Genomic DNA, 20,141 nt, shown 5'->3' with positions numbered 1-20,141 from the left:
AGAGGCCGTAGAGGGGGCTGGATGATCATTGGTTGCTGTAGGTTTGCTGGTTATCGGAGCTGACAGCCGGGATCGCTTTTTCCTTGGGGTGCTGGATCTGGACGGCTCTCAGGTGGGAGGGCCATGGCATGAGGGGCTGATACAGCAGGAGCCTTGAGTGGTGTTCCACCTCGGATGTTGGTGTCGCAGCCATCTCCAGGCTTTCCTCGAAATCATGACCAGTGAGGGGGGCATACCGGTTAACCAGCTGCAGGGTCCCATCATCTTTGGCCGAGGGATCAAGTCTTTTTGCTGCATGTATCCAGGAAGGAGTGCAAGGGGTTGTCTTCTCCTTGTGTGGATTGGGATTCTCCACAATCTCGAGCCAGAGAAGCAGGGAGTTGTTTGTCGGCGGAGTAGATCATCCATGAGACAAGCGATGGATCGCATCTCAGCTTTGATGCTATTAATGGCAGTGGTTAGACTGGGTAGCCCCGCCCATTCTGCCGGTGATTTGAGTTCGCCCTGCAGAAGGGTCTGGAGAAGAGCAATACATTTCTTTCTAGTTTTGATATGTTTTTTGCGGGAGCCAATCAACAAGCTGGCTTCTCCCCCTGGCGCGCTATTGGCTGGTTTAACACAATGACGACAGGGAAGCGACGGCAAGTAGCCAATTGCGTACAGTCAATTTAACTCTGCCCGTTGATCACGCCTCTTGTGCTGAGGAAAATGACAGCAGCTTCCCGAGACCAATGTGCAATTTACGATCTAGCTTGGTCTGGAAATAGCCAGGCTAGGCGGTGGTAGGATACGGAGGGACCGAGACCCAGCCGGAGAGGTGGTCTTGGTTTGCTTCCAAACTAACCCTGGCACAGTTCGCATGAGATGTGAAAGCGACCGCACCTCGGACCTAAAAATCATACGCCCCTTTGGACGTAACAGGCTCCCGTAGCCGCGCACATTATGGGAAATATTGTTTGATTAGTGGTAACTCCAAGATTAGCAGCACATTGTTGGACCGTCGGTATAAATGACTCGTGGCTCAACATGGAGCAAAGAGGAGACGGAATGTCTATTGGATATTTGGGCAGACGCCCACATAAAAGTATGCATTTAACACATTCAGCACCAGGATGAGAGAGAAGGAGTTGGACCGGTCCGCAGATCAATGGATATCACGCTGGATATCCATGATTGTTAACTTTCACCAGCGCTTTCCCCCCTTTTTTTTTCTTTACCGCTTTACCCCGCCCCAGAACTTTTTGTCCAATGATTGAACGATCTTTGCACACATGTGGGTTTGTTGACAAATTCTGGGACTGTTGCAATGTGAAAAGGAATCAGAATCAGAATCGCTTTTATTCGCCAAATGCATCAATGGACACACAGGAATTGAACTTGGCATCCAGCGCTTAACACACAACTAGACAGACAAACAGTAAAATGCACATAGCTCTAGTAAAATATGATATTAAAACAGTTATATAAATAAGGAATAATAAAATAGTCCAATTCAGACTCATTTTGGAAGGAGAGGGGGGTAGTCATTGATTAAGGTCCTTGTCCTGATGGCACGGTACCGGCTACCGAGGGGGGCAGCTCAAAGATGTTGTTTGCAGGATGAGACTGATCAGCATGAGACTGATCAGGATGAGACTGATCAGGATGAGACTGATCAGGATGAGACTGATCAGGATGAGACTGATCAGGATGAGACTGATCAGGATGAGACTGATCAGGATGAGACTGATCAGCATGAGACTGATCAGGATGAGACTGATCAGGATGAGACTGATCAGGATGAGACTGATCAGGATGAGACTGATCAGCATGAGACTGATCAGGATGAGACTGATCAGGATGAGACTGATCAGGATGAGACTGATCAGGATGAGACTGATCAGGATGAGACTGATCAGCAGCAATTTTACCAGCCCTCTTCCTGACCCTGGCCTCATGCAGGTCACTGATTGACAGCTGGCCCTGTCCAGTCAGCCTCTCTGCTGTGCACACGATACATTGCAGCCTGTTCTTTGCGTGGGCAGATGCTGAGGTATACCATACCGAGATGGACAAAGTCAGAAGGCTTTCCACAGTGGCTCTGTAAAACCTGGAGACGTTCAGTTTCCGTAGCTTCCTCAGGAAAAACATTTGACTGTGCGCCCTCTTAAGGATGGAGGAGGTGTTTTCCTGTCCCCCGGGGAGTGTTCTTCTCCATGCTTATGTGGAATCCATGGTTATGGGGCTGTGTGGATAACACCCTGATCCAGCCTGGAAGGGCTATAAAATATATTAAAATCATTGGCCAGTTTAGGAGATGGGGTGGCTTGTTGGGTTTTATTTTTATAGCCTGTCAATTTCCTCAGTGACCTCCAGGCTGAAGAGAAGTCATTGGTGCTAAATTGTTCCTCCATCTTCACCTTGTAGGCAGCTTTTGCTTCCCTAATGGCTTTGTTAAGCTTTTGACTGGCAAGCCTATATTCATCTTCCCCTCTCTGTGGGCCTGCTCCTTGGTTTTCCTAAGCAGCCTTGGTGATTTTGTGAACCAGGGCTTGCTGTTGTTTCACCACAGTTTTGGTGGGAATACAGGTTTGCTCACAAAAATAAATATATGCACACACAGTGTATGTGCATGGAATCCCAATCTGTGCTGTCTAGACAGTCCTGTAGCATAGAGGTGAACTCTCTGGGGGCCTAGCAGGGTATGCAGTCTATGGTGATAAACTCCAGCAAGGGGCAGCAGGGCTTGTGTATTACTGAAACATTGGTGCACCAGTTTGAATGAATGTAGCAACACAGACCTCCGCCTGATGACTTCCCACTCAGGCTTTTATCGAGGTCGGCTCTGGTGCAGTAATATCCAGGTAATTCCACAGCTGACACAGAGATGTCAGCTTTCAGTCAGGTCTTGGTGAATGCGAAAGCTGCATTCCTGTTGAAATCATTCTTAGTCCGTAACAGAAGATTCAGCTTGTCGATGTTGTTGCTGAGAGCGCACGTTTGAAAAGCTGACTGCAGGGAGAGCAGCTGGGTGTCCCCGCTGCCTCCGCCTGTAGAGAGCCCGGGTCTCTTCCCTCTGGGTCGGCTACGTTAGTTGACACTTGCCGCTGAGCGATAACGTCAGCAGAAACCAGGATTTCGGGGATCAAGCTGGCAGGCATTGTTCCCCTACTGTTCACAAGCATATCTCGATCATAGCTAAGATGCATAATACAAAAACAGCGAGACAATCAACAAACAAACAAACAAAGCTCTGAAACACTGTGGCTGCCCTGCCTCGTGGGCGCGTCCTCCGTGAACCACACCGAACCAAAAAAGAAACATTGTATTTTGGTCTGGACCAAAGAGAGCGGACTAAAGGACTTTCCCGGTGAGAATTCACCCTTAAAGACCAGGCATTTTTTTATTATGGCCCTTTAAGTGATTGAGTTTTTCTACTCTGCTGTAAACAGTCAAGCTGAATTCACAGTTTTGTGTTAAGCTTGTATGTGAAGATCCACGTCGGGATTCAGAGACAAGAATGAGACAAAGATCTTTGCAGAGTTGCATGTATTTAAACTTCCACGCCAAGTTAACGAGCATTATAAAACGGGTGGCTTAAATCAAGCGATCTGATTGGTTCCCAACTGTTGTATAATGAGCGTATACACACAGCTATGACGCCCGTTCAGTTTACAGAGTTCAGTATCACTCCACGCCTAACTTGAACTGTTGTTTATTTATATATAAAAGCAATAGCATAGTTCACTGAAGCCTAAAAACATGTTGATTGATGGAGAGGGTGGAAATGTTGTAAAGCAATAGGCACACGGTGAGTGAACTCGACAGTAGGCTAAATTGCCGGTGAACCGAGCTACCGTCTCTAGCCTTCTCTCTGAAGGACGCTACAGTGTGTTGCATAGCAACCGCCGTACACTTTGCAGGCAGCCAGGAGGGACTACTTTTTTGTATTCGTTAAAAAAAATGCTTTTCCGACTTTCTCGCTTTTTCAAAATTGAGGGTGTCTATGACTTTCATTTCGCCATACTTACGTAACCGTTTTATAAAAGCAATAGATCACTTCAGTCAGTGATATACGTTCATTATACCACAGTGAAGGGGGTCGCCGTCCCTCCACTGCGCGTCGGGACGGACAACGCCCCTTAACTGTGGTATAATGACCGTATACCACAGCCTTTCGTGATCTATTGCTTAGGTATACTAGTTTTCAGCCCGACATGTACATGAACCAACGCAAACTGCTTGATATATCCGCTAACTTGACGTGAACCTCTGCAGAGAAGGGTGACATGTTACTAATCTGTGGGAGGACTGCATGTCCTCTGCTGAAAATGTGGGTCTCGGTCCGCTTTAAAGTGAACTTTAAAGTGAACTTTAAAGTTGAATGTAGCAGCTAACTGAACCTAAACATATTCAGCCACATAGGCTTTATACAAACTTTTCCTGGATTAAAATGAGTCACAGTCATACATGGTGCTTCAGGAGGTCCATCTCTTTGGAATATGGTCGGTACTATCTAAAGCTATAGTTTGTGGTCACCAGTTTGCCTAAAAGCATTCAGCCTGAACACTAACCGAACCAAATGAGTGCTGGAATCAGAAGTGCGAATACAAGGGTGGGTGGAATTAGAGATGTTGATGAAAATGATGCTTGGAGTGAAGGAGGAAGGCGTGGTGATGGACTCAGGCTGCCCCACTTGCCTTGTCAGCAGTCAGCTTCTTCCCGGGCTCCTTGATAAGGACACTCTGGTCCACTGCACTGATGCCACACAGGGAGTCTGGCTGGGCTCTCAGCTGCAGTCTGTTCTCTTCGCCTGGGACGGCTGTACTGGGAGAAAACTCCAGTGACACCTGGAGGAAAATATATTTTATTTCGAGTCCACGACACTTGGGAGACACCGTTTTCTTAAAGGATACATAACATCCCGTTTGTCATTATACTAGTCAATATAGCAGTCACACTGACCTTGTTAGCGAAGCATTTCTCTGTGTCGAAATCAGCTTTGTGGGCGATGACGTTCTCACTGGGAAGGCCAGCATACACAACCACCTGGACCAATGGCGCCATGTCGGGAGACACTTCCAACTTGATGGAGACTTCCCCCTTGGTCACTGAAATGACTGTATTAGCCACCAGAGCTTAAATGATAGGGTGTCAATTTAGATTTATTTTAAACGGATCCGTAGGCTAATATTAACTCCAGAACACTTGTTTTTTTCTTTCTTTTCTGACATCCCCTACCCCCAAGCCCTCTAAACTGAATGGAAAAACGACACTAATGAACAGAGAAGAAACCTTGAAGAGTAACATAGAACAAAAATGCCACTAACATTTTTCGTTTAGCCTACAGTTTTTTTAGTACGGATACTCATTGCATTCACATGAGCAAAAAAAAAATCATGCTATCATAATTACGAAATAGTATCTCATAATAATGTCATAGTATCTCAAAATAACGAGATAATTATAACTATTATGAGATGGTTATAATTATCTCATTATTATGAGAAGGATTGGATCCGTGGTGAGGATCTAAACAGCCTTTCAATAAAAGCAAGCACACATTTCCTTCTTATTGCCTACTTTGAATGACTTTCCTACGGAAGCTTATTGCATTCCATCTCTTCTGTTCATCTCTATGTCGGTTCAGTGAAAGAAGTTGGTTCAGGCGAATCATGCCTACTGCTATGTTCCAGGGCCCCGTTTCCCGAAAGCATCGTTAGCCTAAGTGGGTCGTTACGAGCATCGTAGAGTTTTCACACCGTTTCCCGAAAGCATTGTTGCGTAACGAACGTCGTTAAAACCCTCGTAGCTAACGAGGGCTCCAGGGGCACTCGTAGAGCGCTAAGAGCATTACTAGCGTTACTATAGCCTCAGTGGAGTCACCAGCTGGACATTCCGTGGTATTAAAAAACACATCCCACAATACCATGAATCATGCTGAGACCAGTGGGTGTCGGAGAATTTCTGCAGGCGTTTTTTTGTTGCGATTGTTTGCCATGAAGCACTGTAGGCGCGTCGGTGAGGCTGTGATGAAGTTCACTATTTATTGGACCGTGTCTAGACAGTTACGAACATCCCTGACCTTAGTGGAGTGCAAAAAGAGTTGGCAGTGGAGTTAGAAACTGTGCTGCGATGCGTGCCAATGCTGTTTAGAATTAACGTTTGTATCAAGAAAAGAAAGACCCGCCCCCTGGGGTCACACTTTTCGGTGGGTCGCAGAATTCGGTGTAACACCGGCACCATCATACCCCTGCCCAACAATATGATATATGAGGATCTAGACCAGCAACAGCAATAGCTGTGTCAATGCCTCTGCGTTTCTATGATAATGAATGAATGGAACATTGCATTTTTAATGTTGACACCAAAGTTTCTAGACTAGAAAGTGCACCGGCGCGCCAATCACTGAATGAATGAATGAAACCTTCTGCGGAATCAGAGAAAGTCTGCCCTCTTTGCGGCGCAAAGCATGTTTCAGAAATCAGCACATTTAGATAAATGCTATAGTTGTCACACAGACACATGCTTTTTTTAATTTTTGTAATATGGAATTATTTCAGGGGGGAAAATGCCGTGAAACAATGTACGCACGCTGCGTTCAGGATTAGTACTGATATAGCATATGTCGGCCTATCAATTGTGTTTTAATATTTGTAGCATTCATCTTAGTCTATTCTTTTCGTAGGCTACTCTGCTGTTGGCCTTGATGGGGAGATATTTTTTTGCTGCCACAAAATATAGTTTAATCCAACAACATTCCTGCGTCTCCCCCTCCTACAGAGCCCATTTCAGCACCGTGTGAGTAGACAGCTACAAGCCTACGATGTCGTAAGAGCAGAGCACGCGTGTTCATGTTAAGGAGTTTTGGGAAACGCTCGGAAAAAAGTTACTGAATGATCGTAGGCCTACGAGCGTGGATCCAGCGTTATCGGGAAACGGGGCCCAGGCACAATTTTTAGCCCTTAAGTTACGACTTCAAGTCACGACTCACGACATAGCGTAGCATTCCAGGCAAGTCATGACAAACCTTATTACTACTTTACTTTAGGTTGCCTATTTATGTATATTTCTCACCTTTAGTCACCGCCGTCTATACAGCATCAACAGGGGCCGCCATTGTTGTTTATGTGTGTGTGACGTCAAAAACCGTTACTGGGAGTACATCGATCTGGTACGAGTTCACGGGTAGTAATGGTGCGTTCCAGGCAACCCGTAACCCGTGTTTTCACAAGCTTCTACCCGTGAAAGTGCCCTGGAACGGCAGTCAAACCCGTAGCTCACTACCTGTGAACTCGTACCAGATTGATGAACTCCCAGTTAATTTGATGTCACACACATAAACAACAATGGCGGCCTCTGTTGGTACTATCTATAAAATCAATATATATATTGATTTATATAAAAATCAATATATATAGGCCTATATATATATATATATATATATATATATACACACAAAAACTCACACACACAAAAACTCTGCACTGAGGTCCAGCAGCATAAGAACAGTGGTTTTTCCAGCGTCGTTATTTAGCTGAATGTCATTGACTACTTTTACCAGGGCTGTTTCAGTGCTATGGTATTTTCTAAAGCGGCAGCCTGACGGGTAAAGATCAAGACAGGATCTGGAAGTCAAGAAAGCAGACACTTAAAAACAAAACAATTTTTCAAAACAATTCAAAACAATTTTTTCAATTGTTTTGCAGATGAAAGGTAGATTTGATATGGGTCTGTAGTTGTTGAGGACAGACCCCTCCAGGTTGTTCTTTTTAAGCAGAGGCTTTACAACAGCCATTTTAATGGACTTGGGAAATGTGCCAGTCAGTAAAGATGTGTTAATTATCAAAAGCACATCAGTTGCTATTAGATGGAGCACAGATTTGAAGAAGCTGGTGGGCAAAATGTCCATCTCAGAGGTAGAGGAGCTTAGACTTTGTACAGTCTTCTCAAGAGAGTCCAAGTCAACAGAGCGGAAATTTGTGCGAGTGTACTGAGCTCATTTCTCAGAATTGGTAGTTCACAGTGAGGGATGCCAAGCGATGTAGATGCTATATGCTGTCTTATATTCTCTATTTTGTTCTTAAAAAAAGAGGCAAATTCATTGCATTTATCGACTGAGAGTAGCTCAGGTGCCAGATGAGGAGAGGGGTTTGTTAGCTTCTCAATAGTAGAGAAAAGCGCACAAGTGTTATTTGCATTTCTGTTGATGATTGTGGATAAATAGGATTGTCTAACTTAAACTAAAGTTAAGGCCTGCTGTATAGAAGAGCAATGTCCGTACATACCTTGTTCATCCAGAACTTCCACCTTTATAAGCCCTTGTCTGGCTATGGCGCCTCTGGCCAAAATCTGCAGTGAAGAAAGGCAGAGGGCAAGTAAGTTATAAGTATTATTAGTTATAAGTATGTTTTGGAGTGAGTAAGTGTTTCCAGTACTGCAGATGAACTTGAGTGTCATTTAGTCAATGTGTCAGCTGTAAAAACAGCCCCTTGGCTAATTCTGTTTTTTATACCATGTGTGTTTATTCATTTGCACTGTCCCCATTACAAATGTATTGTTTTCCAGTTAACTTAGCATGTACAGCGTGCAACACACTGCATTGAATTCATTTAAAAATAATCGTGCTAACGTGTTAGAAGGATTTCCACAGGTAAACAGAATAAGAACCAAGGCTTTTTCTGTGACGTTCTTCTCACCAGATACATTATATCCACAGGGCCCGGGGCCTCCCCAACAAAAGTGAAGCGGACATTGATGAGTTCCTCCACGTCACACACGAGCTTGGTCTCCCTCTTCTTCACTTCCAGGGAGCTGATGGTTGGAGTGTCCTCCGTTTTTGTCCGGGCAAGTGAGAGGGTCAGTTCGCTATTTTGATAGTGAGTTGTTCTGTACCCATGGTACTTCAATTCAGGCAGCGCAGACACCTTGGTGGAATATAAAATAGTGTTTGTGGGGGTATAGTGGGTTAGTTGATGATTTAACAGACTGAAATATATAGTTTGGTGAATCACATTGATCCATTTAATATTGTACATCGTTTTTAACACACTGATGTACTAGTTTAGATTGTTTGTACATCATTTCTTATTCAGGAGTATATATAATATTTCCACAACATGTCTTACTTACTGTAAGTTGGAAGTCGTCCTTAAATCTAGATGTGTTGAATAAAAAAGTGGCGACACCATCACTGTTGGTGGTGAGGTTTTGACTGAGCCGTCTCTCTGACCGCCTCTCACCCTCAAACAGGTGGAGCAACATGTCTGGGATGGGCGTGTCATTAAAGTACACTGCCTTCACCTGATGGATTAACAACAACACGTCACACAGCGTCTACCATCCCTACGTTAGAGGCATCTTGTTTACCGCAGCCAAAACCATTGTTCATTAACTGCTCATCGCACTAACCTTGCCTTCCACAACCGATCCTCTCTTATAAACCTTGGGCGTATCAACAAATGAAAGTTTTCCAATCAAGTAAGAAAGTTTGATTGTTTCACTCCCCAAGTACTTGAGTCCTTTAAAGTCAGGAGAAAGACAACTGTGTTAGATTGCAGTGGGGTTAAGATAAATGTCACGGCAATCGGCATCATGGTTCAATGTGTGTTTGAGATAGAAGACAGAAACTGTGGGACTTATAGTGTTGTAAAGGAACAAAATATAACTATTTTTTTACAAAGGGGTGTTTCACATTATAACACCTCTTTGCTCATTTCCCCACGGGGCTTTTGTGTGCCCCTAGACAGTTTTTAAGCTGCTTACTTCAATATTCAGTTATTTGATTTTTTTTTTTTGTGTTGGAATATGTACAGATTACATAACCTTACATAAAATTGCTTAAAATGTTCATATGAACCGGCTTCAGAAGTACTGGTTACTGCGTCCGCTGCACTAGCCATGGCAGAATGCCAGGTGTCTTGAATCCTCAGGTGGCGTAAAAACAAAGTGTGCAAAGCTAACGTTCACGTTCAGCTAGTGGATGACAGTGTTGGGCAAGCTACTTTGAAAATGTAGTGAGCTAAGCTACCAGTTACTCTGCCATGAATGAAGCTTCACTACACAGAAGCTACCACCCAGTCAAATGTAGCAAGCTAAGTTGCAAAAGTAGTTCACTACACGTGAAGCTACTTTAAGTTGCACCAACTTAACATGGCAATCAACATGAGAAACTACATGTTTAAAGACCGGGTAAACCAAGAATAATTATGGGTTTTGAGTTTATAATACCACAGGAAAATATATTATTAACCACCCTGCCAAATTTGAAGGACTAAAAAAATCGCGAAGTATATAAAATTATGCTTCAAAGTTGATGAAAAATGAGCAGTAACCCCAGGCTCAGGACGGTGGGGGCGTGTGCGCTGCAGGCCAGGAAACCACGCCCATCACCGGAGAGGTCCAGCCCCTCCCAATCTCAAAGCTGAAAATGGACAGCAGGGGGCGGGTTTATGTGAGTATGACCGCTTTACGTAACGCGGTCTTCGATGTAGACCCGCCCATTTTAAACCTGCACACAGAACATTCTCTGAGGCCTAGCTCCTCAAGGAAATGATGAATGGGAAAAATATTTTTTACATGTTTTGAGGGACACATTTAAGGCCTAATTAATATGATAAGAAGAAAAATACTGAATTTGGTTTACCCGGTCTTTAAATTACCAAATTCATGCAAAGTCAATTTGATTGGGTTATCAATATACATGCCAGAGTCACTATAATTAATTAAATCAAAGACCAAAGATTGCTGGGATTCCATTTCTTTATTAGAACATTCCAGCCAGTGAAAAATAATGCCTGGAGTAATAGGTGTAACAATAGGATTGTTTATTTAAAGGGGTAGTTCAGGATTTTGGACATCGGGTCTCATTTCAAAGTGAGCCAGTGTGTTATTTATCATTGGAGACTGTTTTCATTCAGTCCTTCTAGTTCAGAAATCGCTAGTGCTAGGCTAGCGCAAGTCGAGGGGAACTGCTAGCCTGCCAATAAAAACAGTTTTACCCACTCCCGAGGCAAACCAATTATAATGCCAGACTATCGATGTAAATGTCTGTGTTGATAGAATAGTGTTAGAAATAAACTTACCCTTGCATCGCATTGCATTTAGTTTATAATCCCTGTAGTTGGAAGCAAGCTATGGCAGCGGCGGACTGATATTACCTGGAGTGCGCTTCTCTGTTTACGTTCTGCTGTAGTCAATTGGTCGCTACACCGGAGCAAAGTGAAATTCCGCCGCTGCTGAGAAAGTAGTCCCCCAAAATGTAATGTGATCATTGCAATACAAGGATTGTTTTATTTCTAATATTATTCTATCAACACAGACATTTACATAGATAGTCTGGCATTATAATTTGTTTGCCTCTGGTGTACTTTGGAGTGGGTAAAACTGTTTTTATTGGCAGGCTAGCAGTTCCCCTCGACTTGCGCTAGCCTAGCACCAGCGATTTTTGCAACTAAAAGGATTGAATTAAAAGTGTTGAAAACGGTCTCCAATGATAAATAATACACTGGCTCACTTGGAAATGAGACCCGATGTCCAAAATCCTGAACTACTCCTTTAAATACTGTTGTACGGGGGACTGATTTAGAGTTTACACCGCGCACGTGGACCAGTTCAGATAATGTTACTAAGCCAGAGTTGAGAGATGATGACGGCACTCATGCAATAAAGTTCAAGTAAGCAAGACTGCTTTAATCGTCCATTGTGTATAGTCGAGATAGACAGAACATAATGAAACAATAGGCGTAACAAGCAAAACAACAGAAGTCAAACCATCCAGTAGTTGGAATTTATAAAAAGTACATACCCATCCCCTGAAAGACGATGTGCCAATGTGCTCCATAATTCCCCAATGACCACTCAAAAGTTAAAATGTCCGGGATTACAGGGAGAGAGATAGAGAGAGAGAATCCTTACCCCCTATAATAATTGTATCCACGGCGGAGTGCGCATGCATTCAGTGCAGGTTGAAGTACACACTACACTTCAATTTCACCCAAGGCTGAATTAAAAGTACATGCTTTTCTAAATGTTGCTCATCAACAAGGTTGTAAAGTAGTAATGTCAGGCACATCTATCAAAATAAATGTATTTTTCTTCGGACGTGTTAGCGATCTTTATTCATTCATTGCGCCGTGGCCGAACTGACCCGGCTATTCTCTGATACTATGAATCGTAAAGACTGCGTAGGGTTCTCTGACTCTCTGGTACTTTCAAAACAAGTCAACACTCGTAGTGTGGCTTATCTCGGCCATGGTTGAGAAGGAATTGGGGGAAAGGAAGTTTTGCTTTGACTCTCTGAAGTCCAGATTGAACCGCGACATGGAGGAGAAAGGGATTGTTTCCATATGCAGAGTTGCGGACTCCCGGCGGAGGAGAGTGTCCCCATTCCAAACAATCTTGAGTGCTTGTGTTGTGGATAATATAATTTATTTTCTTGACTACAAACTGCTTCTCCACTGTGTTAAGCCATATAAAAAATAGCTTCTGTGGTCGTTACCACACTACTTGATCAATAAAAGAGTTAAAGACCGGGTAAACCAAAAATAATTATGGGTTTTGAGTTTATAATACCACAGGAAAATATATTATTAACCACCCTGCCAAATTTGAAGGACTAAAAAAATCGCGAAGTATATAAAATTATGCTTCAAAGTTGATGAAAAATGAGCAGTAATCCCTGGCTCAGGACGGTGGGGGCGTGTGCGCTGCAGGCCAGGAAACCACGCCCATCACCGGAGAGCCAACTGCAAACTGACAATTCAAACCAGACTCGTGAGCGGTAAAACCATAGACGGGTGAAACCACAGAATGCTAGTGCGCGGTTAATGTATTTATACCTAGAGGGCAGCAGGGGGCGGGTTTATGTGAGTATGACCGCTTTACGTAACGCGGTCTTCGATGTAGACCCGCCCATTTTAAACCTGCACACAGAACATTCTCTGAGGCCTAGCTCCTCAAGGAAATGATGAATGGGAAAAATATTTTTTACATGTTTTGAGGGACACATTTAAGGCCTAATTAATATGATAAGAAGAAAAATACTGAATTTGGTTTACCCGGTCTTTAAGCTACTGAAAAGTTACTTGATTCAGGAAATAGTGACGTTACCGCCAAGCTACTGAGGATTGTAGTTAGTTACTAGCGTCGCTACAAGTAGCGACGCTACTGCCCAACACTGGTGGATGACTACTGAAGACGGACACCCATGATACCCAAATATTGACCTATATAGGTACTTTGTCACTTTAACTTTTGGTACTTAAGTGCATTTTAACCCAGCTAAATACTTTTGATACTGAAGTACATTTTATTTGAGCTATGACTCAAATTACATTCTTATGGATGACTTTTACCAGTAAATTTCAACAAAAATGTCTGTACTTTAACTCAAGAATGACTTTCTAGTACATTATACACCACTGGACTTACCTGTCCCTTCCTCTTCCACTTCCGCAGTGACAGAAAGTTCAGTTCTTACCAACTTTTCTGCACGTGTGAAAAGTGCCATGTTGAAGTTAAATGTTGCACAGCCAGTCTTTTCAAGCTAGGAGAAGTACAGAAAATGCAGATACATGCACAAAAAGTTTTATATTTATGTACATATACACAAATAACTAAATGTGTATGGCTCACATTTTTTATGCTAACTATGAATATATATTAATATATTGATATTCATATATAATATATATATATATATATATATATATATATATATATATATATGTATAGGTGTGTGTTCTTCAGACCTAGGGCTTAAAATCAACAAGCATAGAATGCAGGCAGAGCTAAAGCGTATTGCGAAGCTGAGCTTTTTACCGGCACAGAGTTCAACTGTTGCTTTTGACCCAGAGTTTTTCAAGTGATGAATTTCAATGGCCTAAATGAGTGAGTCTGCTTGGGATTCAATATGCTTTTGATATGAAGGCAATGACTCAAGAAGGTTCAGCTTCTGTTTGAGCTCTTTGGAGTGTGCATGGCTTATAGCGGGTCTGCTGCTACCATACCTGTTGGGGCGGCATTAGCTCAGGAGTTACAGCGGGTTGGCAGGTAACAGTAAGATTGCTGGTTCGATCCCCGGCTCCATCTAGCTGAGTGTCGTGGTGTCCCTGAGCAAGACGCCTCACCCTAATTGCTCCTGATGAGCTGGCTGTCGCCCTGCGTGGTTGACTCCACCGTCGGTGTGTGAATGGGTGAATGTCAGTCAACACTGTAAAGCGCTATATAAATGAGGACCATTTACCTGTTTAGTCTCTTTGTGGCAAGGGACAACAAACTCAGGTTCTCCCTCTAGGTGGTCGAGCGAAACCCTCCTCCAGCCATAATGATCCAGAGGTCGGCAGATCTGCAGCGAAGCGGTGCCTGGCACAGGCTGTTTGTACGTGTAGCTGGATGGAAGAAGAACATTTATAATTAACCTTTGTTGTTCTTTTAATTTATATTAATTTGGAACATAACCTGATGTTGACGGGTCATATCAGATCACATCATATATCACAACAAATAATCATTATATGGTAGCACTATAGATACCTTCAACTTTTAACCTAAATAAAGCAGAAGTAAATAGTTAATTGCTAATTCATAAAGCATTCATACATTACTCATTAGTAAGCTATTTATAATCAGTTATAAATTATCCATAAGATAATTACATAATGGTTCATAGGATCATTTATGAAGCATAAGTTTATAATGTACAAACTATTTACAATGTATAATAGTGCTTTATAATCACATAAAGAATGCATCCATTCCTGATTATGTCAGGTAGTTAGATAGCGTTACTCAAGTCTTGTGTGAGCTTATCCAAAGTGAGGACTAGCTATGTCTTGCTAGGCATTTACAGATGAGTCAGATTCAGATTGATAGAAAGTGACTGATTATGAATTGTTTACGCATCATAAATTATTATTAAATCAATCATCCTCATGTATAAACCAATAATTTGTAATTGATTATGAATTGTTTCCTGAGTACTAATTTAGGAACAATGCGTTATAAATGCTAAATTCAGTATGAATTAATCATTAACTACCATTTTATTAATGGTTCAAAGTTGTAGTTATAAAGTTCTACAAACTATTGTCATAAAGATTCAGTCTTACGTTGAGCACACTTCTGCTGTGATGTCCTCTTGAGCAACACTCATTTCTTTAGGCACCTTCACCTTCACATCAAACTTTGGCAGAACTAGGAGGCAGAACGTGGCAGTTGGTCATTCTCATGCCTGGCAGTACCATGCACACATCAACGTTAGGAGAGGAACAGAACTCACCATATTTCTCCACCTTAAAGCTTTGTGAAAGTTTGATGTTGTTGTCCCCATTCCACACCTCAATCCGGTATGTTCCAACAGGCGCCTCAGAGTTCAATTTGTAATAAAGCTGCAGAAATGTACCGTTTGATGACTCATTCAGCCACTGTCCAATCCGGTTTGTGCCTGCATCCTATTTAGAAATGAAATATAGCAGGTTATATACATTAAAAGAATACAAAGTAAGGTCCTGAAAATGACACATATTATAATTCATTTTGTACAATGAAGAGCCTTACCTTGATTGTGATTGTTTTGTACTGTGAATAAAAGGATGTACATTGATTAGAAATGTTGTTTTCTGATTATTATAAATAGCAATTAGCTTAATAACTACACTAAAGTTATCAACTGAAATGTAATTCATAGCCGACATGGACCAAATATTGAAAAGCATATTACAGAAAATGTTATCTTTTAGTAAATGGTTATTACTTAATGGTTAATATTGAGACAACTGCTTCTTAAAATATAATTTCACAAAGTGAATTATCCAACTAACCGTTTTAGAGACCAAACTATCTGACTTGACATCTTACAGACCAAACCTCATTGGAAACAAGGTCTAGATTTTAGGGAGGGTACTTAAACTACTAAAAATATATCACTCTTTAATTAAGTTAAACCTTTGGATAGCAGCCAACTCATTCTTTCAAGAGGCTAATGCTACCTCACCTGAAATGTTTTGTTGTTGCAGACCTTCAACTCAGCAAAAAATGTTGACTTGCAACATGAGCATCCCACTCACTACTATTGACCAAAAACTCGTTGCAACAGCCTCAATCTTTCCCCAGCCTGAACAAACATGAAACCTAGACTGAAGTGCACATTGAGCATTTTCTTGTAAGTTTTTATTTTGTCACCTTCTCCCTATTATGGGTTACAAACAAAACTTACCTGGTACAGTTGATCAAATAAATGAACGTATTTTCCACTGCAATAGTCTGATTTGGTTAGTAAGCGATGGCATTTAACATAATGTCTGCAGTTGGCACTCACCAGGTCGTTGACCGGTCTGAGTTTGCTGTCGAGTGTTATCACTCTGAAATGCACTGCAAGGAGAGGAAAGTTCAGATTTAGTTTTAGGAAGTGTTCTGGGGAAAGATTTCTTATTTGACACACAGCAGACAACTTTACCCTCATTCATTGTTATTCTTTCTCATGCTTCTTCCATCATTGTACTTTAGTTTATCTTACAATTATTTGAACAGTTAAATGTCTTTCATTCTGAACTATTTGTATATTTACCAGTTTGTCCTGGAAGATAGATGGGTTTATCAGTTTGAATGAACGTCTGTGGCGTGAAGGATTGTATCATCACTTTCCTCACTTCTTTCATTTCAAATTCTTGTCCTCGAATAATCACCTCCAAATCCCGTACATTAGTCTGGACTGGGACCTGTAAGAAAACATTGAAAGATTTAGTGTCTGCTGTAGTTTACAAACTGTATATAAATGGAAACCGTGAATCATTTATATGAATATTTGCCTTAATTAAAAGTATCTGAACAAAAAAATATGATATAACAATGCAAAGTGAAATATATTGATAGTATCGATCAAGCATTGGATCCACCTAAACCATGAGGAAAATGACTCGCATGACGAAAGGCGTGAGCACCCATCTGTCCGAGATAAAAAAAACTCCCATCCACGCAAGAAAAAAAGACATATGAATAACCACGACGGAGATGGCGAAGTCTGCAGTTCTGAATAAAGGTCTGCAGAACCACCATCCTAACCCAGCTTCAACAGATAGAAGCTTGGAAGCGCCTCTATCTTTCACCAAGGTGAAATATAACACATTATATATTTAAGCAATAGATCACAACAGGCTGTGGTATACGGTCATTATACCACAGTTAAGGGGCGACCCCCTTAACTGTGGTATAATGACCGTACACCACTGACTGAAGTGATCTATTGCTTTTATAAAACGGTTACGTAAATATGGCGAAATGAAAGTCATAGACACCCTCAATTTTGAAAAAGCTAGAAAGTCAGAAAAGCATTTTTTTTAACGAATACAAAAAAGTAGTCCCTCCTGGCTGCCGGCAAAGTGTACGGCGGTTGCTATGCAACACACTGTAGCGTCCTTCAGAGAGAAGGCTAGAGATGGTAGCTCGGTTCGCCGGCAATTTAGCCTTCTATCGAGTTCACTCACCGTGTGCCTATTGCTTTACAACATTTCCACCCTCTCCATCAATCAACATGTTTTTTTAGGCTTCAGTGAACTATGCTATTGCTTTTATATATACATAAACAACAGTTAGAGTTAGGCGCGGAGTGATACTGAACTCTGTAAACTGAACGGGCGTCATGCTGTGTGTATACGCTCAATATACAGTTGGGAACCAATCAGATCGCTTGATTTAAGCCACCCGTTTTATAATATATACATAATATTAAGGATATCAAATATATGAAATATCTCTCAAATGAATGTGTCACAAATTGTACAACATATAGGCCTAACACTAAATAGCCTTCAATAACTGAGTTCTGAGGCTGAAACGTATTACTATGCGCACAAAGAATTCTTATATTATGAAAAATATTGATGTCATTGTCATTATTATATTTGTCCTTGTCTCATAAGGTAGCCTAATTAGACAATGTAGACCTTTCCTTTTGTAAACCTTCAAACAAAAAACCCTACAGCGGTTCTGTCTGGCATGATGTCTACTGAACTGAAGACCTAATGGTAACATCTTGTCATTAAGTCATCGTTCTGATCATAACTGATGCGTGATTTGATAAATAGGCTACATGAATACACCTTCCAAGACCTAGTTTAAGATTGAACAAGTCAGTAAAATGTCTAAGTAAGCTGTGTATTCTCCACAACAAAAAAATCTACATGCACATAAAGTGCAAATAAAAGTAGAAAAATATATATTTTGCCACACCTCTTAGTAAATAATAAATAAAATCAACACATTTAATATTTACACCATTGCAAATAAAACATATTACAAATAAAAGAAAGCAAGAAAATAAAATATATACTTAGATTCAACGAATATATAGACCCCACCACACACTATCATGGTCCTACACAGAAATGGGTGGAGCCTGGTTTGGGATCCTCGCGGGTCGGACGTTGTGCGTGTGTCTTTTAATACGACTATCTTCTAAAAAGCTGGCACACAATGCCCTTAAACGCTTTGTAAACAAAGCTTGAGGCAGTTTCTTGGCTTTCACAACACCAGTTCCGGGTAGCTTTTGACATGTTTGCTTTATCAAAATCGGTGATAGGAGCTATATTACAAATATAGACACTATGTGGGCGGTGGTGATAACCACTGATGAGGCTAAGAAAATTCATATGAAAACAATATTTGAGAATGTTGAAACATTGAGTAATGCAGCTGATTAAAAGACGATAAGGATGTGTAAACAAACAAATGATATCGTTGAAAGGAGGAGCCAACCTTGAAAAGAACACATTGGCGAAACTGGTCATCGGAGGTCTGCTGAAACAGCGTTATGTTCTCCTCCTCGGACATCAGAGTGACAGTCATGTGCAGCGTCTCATTTGGCCTGAGCAGACTCACGCAGAACCTGCTTTCAGCACCGGCCTCCAGCACTGCTGGGATGGTCACCATGTAGTACCTGTACACACACACACACACACACACACACACACACACACACACACACACACACACACACACACACACACACACACACACACACGCACACACACACACGCACACACATTTCTGGGGTGACATTACCAGACAAGCAGTAATAACAGAAGGCTTAAGTAGGGCATTAGGCCCCCCCCCCCATGGTAACTATGTGGCCAATATTGGGCTTAGATGAGTTTCAACCAGTGCTTCGACTGGGTTTAAGGCTGCTGCACCAGCACTGTTAAAAAGTCACTGGGCCACATGGCACATGGGCCGTGTCGAGGGGTCCCTGTCTATGAGGCACATTCAGCAACACCATTCCACATGTGTTTTTCTTGCATCTTTTATTTCTCGGAACCATCTGTCCTATTTGTGTTTTCAAAACATGTGTTTGTATATAATGGCTATAATGGATGAAATTTGACTGAAAACTTAATGCAACTTAATTCTGATTATTCATTTTAGTTTGGGCATCTTTTCTGAAGTTAGTGTTAGTTGCATTCTAAGTTATGCTCTTCTGTTTATTATTTTAAAATTATATTATTCGATTATTATTTTCCCATGAGTGATATAATAATAAGATATGGGCCAGGTAAGCTGCAGTATGTTGAAACTGAGAGTAGGCTATTGTTGGCCTATGAGGTTCTTACATTTGATCAACAATGCGATGAATAAAATCTTTAAAAGGATACTATTTTCTCTGTAGGTCTAAGAGAGCAAATTATAAATGAGTATGAAATACAATAAATAAAATAAATGAGTATGGACAAGGGAGAAAACTGGTAGACTTACGGTCCTGCCGCTGCCATTTGTCCCGAACATGTCCAGCTGAGGCAAGCCAACGCTAGCCATCTCCACATGTGTAAAGCAGCAGGCTCCATGGCTGACTGGGCCGTCCTTCAGCTGCACCTCTCTCATATAGGCTGTGCTGAGAGGGGCCGTCCTCCCAGGCCTCCTGGAATTATGTTCTCATTTCTTCCTCCAAGTTCATCTCTCTATTTATATTATAGATGTAGTCTCATTATTGCCACCAAGATTTAAAATAATAGTATAATAAAATGGTTGTGGTTGCAGTATTTCAAGTGTAGCGTGGTTATTTATTATCTGATCAGTTAAAGTATAAATTTTCTCTGATTTGTTTCGCTTTGTTCCGCCAAAATAACTTGTCCTGCTTTGTATTGGTCAGACAATGCTCTGGGATGTAAAAT

The 20,141-nt window shown here is 41.6% G+C and overlaps 1 protein-coding gene across 1 annotated transcript in view; it reads right to left on the bottom strand.

Moving 5' to 3' along the window:
- The window catches only part of LOC311342501 (alpha-2-macroglobulin-like), a 34,682-nt gene extending 14,808 nt beyond the window's left edge, over positions 1-19,874 (bottom strand). Inside the window, exons 1-15 of the mRNA XM_084467316.1 lie at positions 19,726-19,874; positions 18,733-18,913; positions 16,547-16,697; positions 16,298-16,350; positions 15,538-15,558; positions 15,260-15,431; positions 15,090-15,174; positions 14,225-14,369; positions 13,411-13,525; positions 9,391-9,500; positions 9,112-9,282; positions 8,679-8,906; positions 8,268-8,331; positions 4,945-5,090; positions 4,680-4,829 (exon numbers count right to left, since the gene is read on the bottom strand). Of these exons, the coding sequence (XP_084323442.1) occupies positions 4,680-4,829; positions 4,945-5,090; positions 8,268-8,331; positions 8,679-8,906; positions 9,112-9,282; positions 9,391-9,500; positions 13,411-13,525; positions 14,225-14,369; positions 15,090-15,174; positions 15,260-15,431; positions 15,538-15,558; positions 16,298-16,350; positions 16,547-16,697; positions 18,733-18,913; positions 19,726-19,814 (1,881 nt within the window). The 5' untranslated portion in view covers positions 19,815-19,874. The remainder of the gene's footprint in view (positions 1-4,679; positions 4,830-4,944; positions 5,091-8,267; positions 8,332-8,678; positions 8,907-9,111; positions 9,283-9,390; positions 9,501-13,410; positions 13,526-14,224; positions 14,370-15,089; positions 15,175-15,259; positions 15,432-15,537; positions 15,559-16,297; positions 16,351-16,546; positions 16,698-18,732; positions 18,914-19,725) is intronic.
- Positions 19,875-20,141: the final 267 nt, after the last annotated feature.

Source organism: Micromesistius poutassou, assembly GCF_964030765.1.
Source record: "Micromesistius poutassou genome assembly, chromosome: 4".
In the NCBI taxonomy this organism is placed as follows: domain Eukaryota; kingdom Metazoa; phylum Chordata; class Actinopteri; order Gadiformes; family Gadidae; genus Micromesistius; species Micromesistius poutassou.
The sequence above is the reverse complement of the archived record's forward strand: the minus strand, read 5'-3'. Positions and strand labels throughout refer to the sequence as shown.